Consider the following 7,646-nt stretch of genomic DNA (forward strand, 5'->3'; position numbering starts at 1 on the left):
AACAGCGCTATATCTTCGAAGAAGTGGCGCTGTTTCTGAGTTTCGTTTCCTCTCCTCAGGCCATGAAACTTGAGCGCTCTGAGCGATGGCAATCTCCCGGGCTCGGTGAACTTGAGATTTTATGGGCAGACCTTGGACTTGTTGTGTTTGCAGGCTGGTGGGGTGGGTCAGAGCGCCTCTTATCACACATATAAGACCCAGCCTGCCTGCTCCGAGCATTCAAAGTCCATGCCCTGGATACCACTGCAGACACTGACCAGCACATCACAGACTGACCCTTCTCTCGCCGTTTCATGTTGGTGGCCCCATAACCCCACTCAATGCCCCGCGTACTTATCGTCCTGGGTAGGATGACATGCTGAGTCGGCCCTGCGAAGCTCAACAGATTGCTACAGGGAAGCCATGAAGAATAAGACCCTGGAGGCGGCGATCGACCTGGAGACATGGGACTGCCTGTTCCAAAGCCACCTGGAGGCAGCGCAGCGCCCGGAGCGGTGGACCCTGGGGCTGCACGGCGATGGGGAGGCAGGGCTGGGGTGGAGGCAGTACACGCTGCATGCTTTCGCAAGGTCAGTGTCCGTCCCTTCGCTTCGTGAGTGACCTCTATTCGTCCCTAGACTATGCTAGCTCAATGGAATGGGGATATTATCTTCCCATTATGGGGGATTCATTTAATAAACCATTGCATTCTGGGACTTGTAGTCCGCCCTGGGCTTAACAGCTTCCCTGCATGCATCCGGGTCTGGTGGCTCATGGGCACTGGTTCAAATCCCGGGGGGGTCCACTCAGCCTTTCATCTTTCTAGAGTTTACCAAAATGCAGTTCTTGGTATAAGAGCATCAAAGGTTTGTATTATTTTTTATTATAGTTTTATAGCGCGAACTAGACCCGAATCGGGCATCAGAGCGCTTTACATGAGCACCAGTTTCTTACAGAAGGACACGTTCATTTTTGTTGGGCACCGGGAGATTGTGTGATTTGCCCAGAATCACAGGATGTTGAGCGTCACTGCCGAGACTCGAATGCCGTTCCCCAGCTTCGAGGTCGACCGCTCTAGCCGTTAGGCTACATCCTCTCCCCAGAGATGTTTGCAATAAAATCCTAAAAAATGATTAATTGGATCTCTGGGCCTTCTCTTACCTTATATAAGTAAAGTATCCTCGTTAAATTACGGCTCTTTGCTATTAATAACCTATCGGTTCTGTTCATAAATGTAGCACATTTTACAGTCCAGAGGCCAATTCTCCCCTCATACAGAAACGGACAGCTTGGTGACACTTTCTGATGCCAGATTGAATAAAAACATTACGAAGGCACACTCTGCGTTTATTTAATAGGAAGGGTAAGTGTAGAAGAGCGATTGTTTTTGTTGCCAGCTCAACCTGTTGCCGAATGAGGCGTGTCTGTCTTTTTTGGCAACATATATGACCGAAGAAAGAGCCCAACAAGTAATTGTAGTAGGTGTATTTTAAAATAGCCTCTAAGTGCTTCAGCCAATAGTGCGCTTATTGTGTGATATTTTTATGTGGTCTTTGTGACACTGAGTGACACTTTTTCAAGAATAGAGCAAAGCAGTTCTACCAATAGGAGCGAGATAATCGAGCACTTAGAACAATAACATGATTGGGAAATAGCCCTTAACTAGCTCATAAATAATGCGAAGTGAGCTTGTGTAAAAAAATAAAAAAAATAAACACTTTCCAGCTTTCCCTTTCCCATCACGCCCCCTGTGCGCACGCGTGCACGCACTCACACACACTCACACACACACACACACTGTCTCTCTTTGCATCTTTCGGTATCCCCCTCTTCTCTCTCCTCTCTCTGTCTCTCGGTCTCTCTGTTTCTCGCTCTCTCTCCTCTCCCTGTCTCTCTCTCTTTCTCTGTATGTCCCCGTCTCTCTCCATGTCTCTTTCTCTCTCTTCTCTTCCTCTCTCTTCTCTTTCTCTCTTCCTCTCTCTTCTCTTTCTCTCTCTCCCTCTCTCTTCTCTTTCTCAGCCTCTCTCTCCCCCTCTCCTCCTCTCTTTCTCTCTCTCTCTCTGTCTCTCTCACACTCTCTTTGTCCCTCTCTCCTTTTTTTCTCTCTCTCTCCCTTATCTCTTCTCTCTCCTCTCCCTCTCCCCCCTCTCTCTCTCTCTCTCTCTCTCACTCCTCTCCTTCTCTCTCCCCTCTCCTTTCTCTGTCTCTCTCTTTCTCTCTCTCTCCCTCTGTCGCTCTCTTTCTCTCATTCTCTCTCTCCACTCTCTCTCTCTCTCTCTCTCCACTCTCTCTCTCTTCTCTCTCTCTCGCTCTCTCTCCTCTCTCTGTCTCTCTCTCTCTATCCCTGTCTATCTCTCTCTTCATCTTCTCTCCTCTCTATCTCTGTTACTCTCTCTCTCTCTCTCTCCCTATATATATATATATATATATATATATATATATATATATATATGTATTTCTCCCTCTATACCTGTCTCTCTCTCTCCCCCCCTCCCTCTCCCTCCCTCTCTCTCTTTCAAATATTGCAAAGTGTTCTTTTTAGTGTATGTTTGCAAAGTGCAGGATCTGTAGACATAAATGTATTATTATCAATCTAGCATGTCTATAGAGCGACAGTCAACAGCTTTATAAGCAAAGCTCGGCGCTCTCGTCCGTTCGTACAACCCACATGGACTCACCCCACCAGCGTACTTCCCATGTTGACACCACTGGTCCCTCAACACACCTCCATTCACTTCTCGCATCTTTTGCCCTCTTGAGACTGTCGCTGTCCAATCAGATGAATTTATTTTAAGAAGTTTCCACAGATCCTTTATAATCAGGGTGCACCGAGCCCCAAACGGATTAATTTAATTTTAAGAGTTGTGTGAAGCAAGCATCACACTTTGAATAAAATATTGCAGATCAACAGTTAGGGAACAAACATCTTTCAGGGTGAACAACCTTTACAACGAAACTTTTACAACGCACTACCAATACAACGCAGGCATTACAACGCAAACCATTACAACGCATTGCGCTGGGGGAAGCTCTAGGATAGGGAATAAGTTTAATTTTCTATCCATCACCTTCCCTAGTGTCCACGGAGACTGGAGTTGGAATAGAAAATTAAACTTTTCACTATCCAGGTCCCCAAAGCGCTATGCGTTGTAAAGGTTTGCGATGTAAAAACCGCGTTGTAAAGGCATGCGTGGTAAAAGTATGCGTTGTAATATCATACATCCGAGTCTACCCTGACCATGACTCCGCTTAAATAAAGTCACGCCCTGAACTCTCTCCCTGAAATGTCCAGTCCTGGTGATGCCACACTGGCGTTGCCGTAGGAGTCCCCTACCCAGGGCTTTAAGTGGGATGAAGAAACTGGGGGAGGGGGGTCTCTCAAAGGGGCGTGGTCAATGTAATTAAGAGCGTGGCTTAACCACACATAAGCTAAAAATCTGTGCTTAGCACAGTGTGCCGCATCCAGATATATGATACGCAAGTAACATCATACCTACAAGTCAGGACTATTGGCTTTGTCAATGGTTGTTAGTTGCTTAAGATAAATAAGCAGGAACTGTGGCTTGTTGTATATAATATTGAAAAAGTTTCCACTTAAAGCCCTGGTGACACCACGACCATGTTGCTGCTCCTGAGTTTCCAAAAGAGAAGGGAAATCCAGAGAGAAAATGACTCTTTAAAGGATCTCGCTTCCACTACAACGCTCACCTGGCATGACGTCATGCCGTAACTTCTCCACTAGTGAGAAGTGAGCAGTGTGAGCACGCGCACACTAGTGAGAAGTGAGCAGTGTGAGCAGCGCACATCCATGTGCCGCTGTCACTGCAGTGTGGAAAAAATGGACCGCCTGTGCCAGGGCACAAACCAGAGCCCGATAGAGACCCGTTTCGAGGCCCCCTTAAAAAAACTGGTGGTGCTCAGACCCGGTGAGACCCGGCCCACTTAAAGCCCTGGCCTACCTCACTTGCTCTAAGCCCACCCGAAAGAAGCCATTTCGCGATGCTGAACCCCGACCACGAAAATGCCTGTCACAGAAAGTAGGCATATTGAATGATGATGATGTTTCGGGGTTGAGGTTGTGTTTCCTGCTTGTAACTGTGTTTGAGGCTTCTTGGCCAGTTTATCTGGGCCTCAATGGACTGAAAGAAAGGCCCTTAACCCTTTCTTAAAGTTTGTTAGCTCTCTGGGCAAGACCGGATCGTGCTTTTTTCTCCTTGTTTTTGCTGTTTCTATGTGTGCTGCATAGAAAAAGCAAATCGCCATGAATGTATGTTTATGTGCAGGAAGGTGTCCCTTCCTGCACATAAACAATCATTTAAAAAATGACGAGTTGCAACTTCTGTGTGTGCTGCACAATGCAGCTGACGTAGGAGTTACAAATCGCCACGTGCGATTGTTCATGTGCAGGAAGGGGCACCTTCCTGCATAAAAGCAATCTTTCCCTGCAATACAGGCGCCCTTGCACAATGGTGCAAGTGTGCCTGTGTTGGCGCTAGGCAGCTACATTTAGCACCAGCGCTAGGGGAAAGGCAGGGGGCTACGCAAACAAATGATGGACAGAATGCAAGGGTGCACTGTATTCTTGTAAATACAGCACATCTCTGCATTTGGAAACTGTCGGAGCGTGGCGTTCGCCTTATTGGCTTAACGCCAAGCTCCGGCTGTGGCACCCTGCCACTCTGAGACAAAGTCTGGTGATGAAAAAACATGTCCCGATCCCCAAAACTGTTAGCCGGTGCCCACCCCCTTCAAACACCGGCACAAATTAAGCACCGTTCAGTCCAAAGTGACATACGCACACCTGAGCTGAAAAGAATTTGGAACTTTGTGTTTGCATCCAGGAATGTTATCACGTTGGCATAAAGGAAGGCCTACATTTGGAACCTGTGCTCAAGCTTGAGACTTTACATTTTTGGGCCCATGTCCTGTACAGCTTTGCATTCAAGCTGTTTTGGTGCTCAAAGAAGCCCATCCCAGTACCTACTAGTGGGACTTTGGAGTCCACACTTACAGACTTACAGGGAAATCTCAGCTCCCAGAATGCAAAGTGCTGATAGCTAAAAAGCAGGGACTGGCTGATACTGTTACACTGGACCCAGCAGCACCTGGCAGGTATGCAGTGCACAAGAGCCTCCAATAACAACACACATGCCAGTACTGATGTCCATTCACACCCTCACTTCATGATCACACCACACATTTAATATGATCAAATCTTTTATTTTTTTTGTATTTGGTATTATTTTTTTAATTATTTCTGCTTTTCAGATGTTATTTTATTTTTTTAAATAAAATTGCTTGTTGATTAAGGCAACCTTTTTGTACTCAATATTGTACACCATAAAGGCATATAAACATACATTACAATAGTCCAATACACTTGAAGTCGTTAACAACACTAACACATATGACACAAACCACATATAAAGAAGGTTTTAAGATAGCTCAGGTTCTGTAAATTTATAAAATAAAAGAAACAAAAAATGAAGAATAGAAAAATGGACAAACACTCTGCCCTGCGTAAGTTACTCAAAAAGAATGGGCAACAAACAAACAGTGTTCCAATTCGACTCATTCCATATTATTATCACCCATATTAACATGTGTTCCTTATTACGAGCCACCTTGGTCCAAGTCTACAGTACAACACTTGTTTGAAATAATCGACATTCGAGAATGAGAGCCTGGCATGAGTGTGCCAGGTGGCATTATTATTGCACCCAATAAAATCTGAAATTTCTTGCATCATAAAGAGACTTAATGTTGATTTTTGGTGCTTGCTACACTCAAAGCTTCATTTCCCAGTATATGCCAGGGTCTTTTTCACTTGTAAATTCCAGTAGGCTTTACCTGTTGAAAGTTAGGTTTGGGGGGGGGGGGGGACTTTATCATATCATACCTAGCATTTACTTGGTATAGAAAATATCACATAACTTACCATTGTATTCTTTGCGTAAACAAGTGTTATGTTAATCTGTTTTGTATAGTGCACTATCACCTGGGAGGGCATCCTGGCACTGAGTGTTGGTACAAGAATCCCAATTTACCAGGGCATTGGTAATTAGGCCCTGAGCAGATGACTGATAACATATGGGAATTTATTCCAATGTGGAGATCTTATAATAATCCCTCATTCTCATTCTGTATGTAGTTTTAGGTGCTATGACTGCGAGCGCAGGTGGGACTCAGCCAGGGTGCGCATCATCTACCACATCAAGATGGCGGCCTGGGCGGGCGAACAGAACTTTGTGAATATGCGGATCTTCAAGCAGGAGTGCCAGAGGTGCGGCACCGGCGAACTGGAGGAACCACAGTTCATTATCGAGAACGTGGACATCGCCATGGAGCACCTGGTGACGCGAATACTCTGGAAGTGTTACGGAGAGGACGTGTCCGGCCGGCCAGTCCGGGATTTCATCACTAATGGAAGGACCAATGGCTGCCATGACAGTGCGCACTGCGAGGCTTGCCGCGTGGGACTTTGTCACTTGAAACGTCCAGAATTCAAGCAAGATGGCCAGGCTGCCGTGAGTCAAGGAGAATCTGCCGTCCCTCCCAGGGAGGTGCGGGATGCTCCACCTCCACCTTATAATGTCTGGACTGTAAGGGCTGCAAGTCAAGACCACCACAATCCACAAGTTCACAACCCCAGCACACACAGCAACCAACCCAACAATGCAACCAGAGAAACAGAGCCCCAGCGTAACAGAACGCGGACAAGTCAAGACCACCACAATCCACCAGTTCACAACCCCAGCACACACAGCAACCAACCCAATGATGCAACCAGAGAAACAGAGCCCCAGCGTACCAGAACGCGGACAAGTTGTTGTCCATGCGTCCTGCTTTGAATCTGCAACCCTGGTGTCCTCAAGCAGCCTCCATCTCCAAGTGTTTATTTTGGCTCTACAATGTCTGTACAGTTGACAATTGTCATTTTCACTTTGTAAATAATGCAGAACTCATTTGACTCCTCTGTCGGGTAGTATTTCTCTGGGTATCCCTAGGTTACCATAGCCATGATGTTATGTACCCAGTATTGTTGTAGAAGATTTCCTGGGCTGTGACTCACAGGCAAACACCTCTCTTGTCTGACCCAGCTTAAAGCCAACCCTCTCAGGCAATGCACCGGTGAGTGACAGATGCCAGTCACACCTCTCTCTTCTTTTGTTTTCTGTTATCTGAGCCGGTGGCTGGAGAGCAGTCATCTTCAGTCAAATTCCACTTCAGGCGAAGCCCACTCCACACTTACAATCTGTTGACTGTTGCCCTGCATCACACAACACGTTTCTGCCTCCCTCACCTCATGCGCATCTCTGTTCAAGCAGCCAAACTATGGAACTCTTTACCCCCAAACATAAGATCCAGAGATAACTACCTTATCTCCAGAAGACTACTCAAGAGTTGGCTCTTCCCCATATAACAACCATATTCAAACATAAACGTACAGCTCTTCACTCTGTATATAAGCATTTATTTGGACTGTATATGTGTACCTAGAAATGTGTATTACTCTATAGAAACATGTATAATAATTAAGTTTATAAATATATAGGTATGCGTTAGTTCTGCCTAACAGATGAACGTATTACTTATTGTTATATTATTCTGTTTAACATGTATATAGGTGACTGCATGAATAATGAAATCTTTATCATAACTATTTA

The 7,646-nt window shown here is 45.7% G+C and overlaps 1 protein-coding gene across 1 annotated transcript; it reads left to right on the forward strand.

Moving 5' to 3' along the window:
• The first annotated feature begins 217 nt into the window (after window positions 1-217).
• Window positions 218-7,646, forward strand: LOC147684214 (receptor-transporting protein 4-like). Its single transcript, XM_086944614.1, has 2 exons — window positions 218-569; window positions 6,131-7,646. Exons 1-2 carry the CDS (start codon window positions 403-405, stop codon window positions 6,828-6,830), a joined length of 867 nt encoding a protein of 288 aa, XP_086800740.1. The 5' UTR covers window positions 218-402; the 3' UTR covers window positions 6,831-7,646.

The sequence above is a fragment of the Lissotriton vulgaris genome, chromosome 11 (assembly GCF_964263255.1).
Source record: "Lissotriton vulgaris chromosome 11, aLisVul1.2, whole genome shotgun sequence".
NCBI classification, from domain to species: Eukaryota; Metazoa; Chordata; class Amphibia; order Caudata; family Salamandridae; genus Lissotriton; species Lissotriton vulgaris.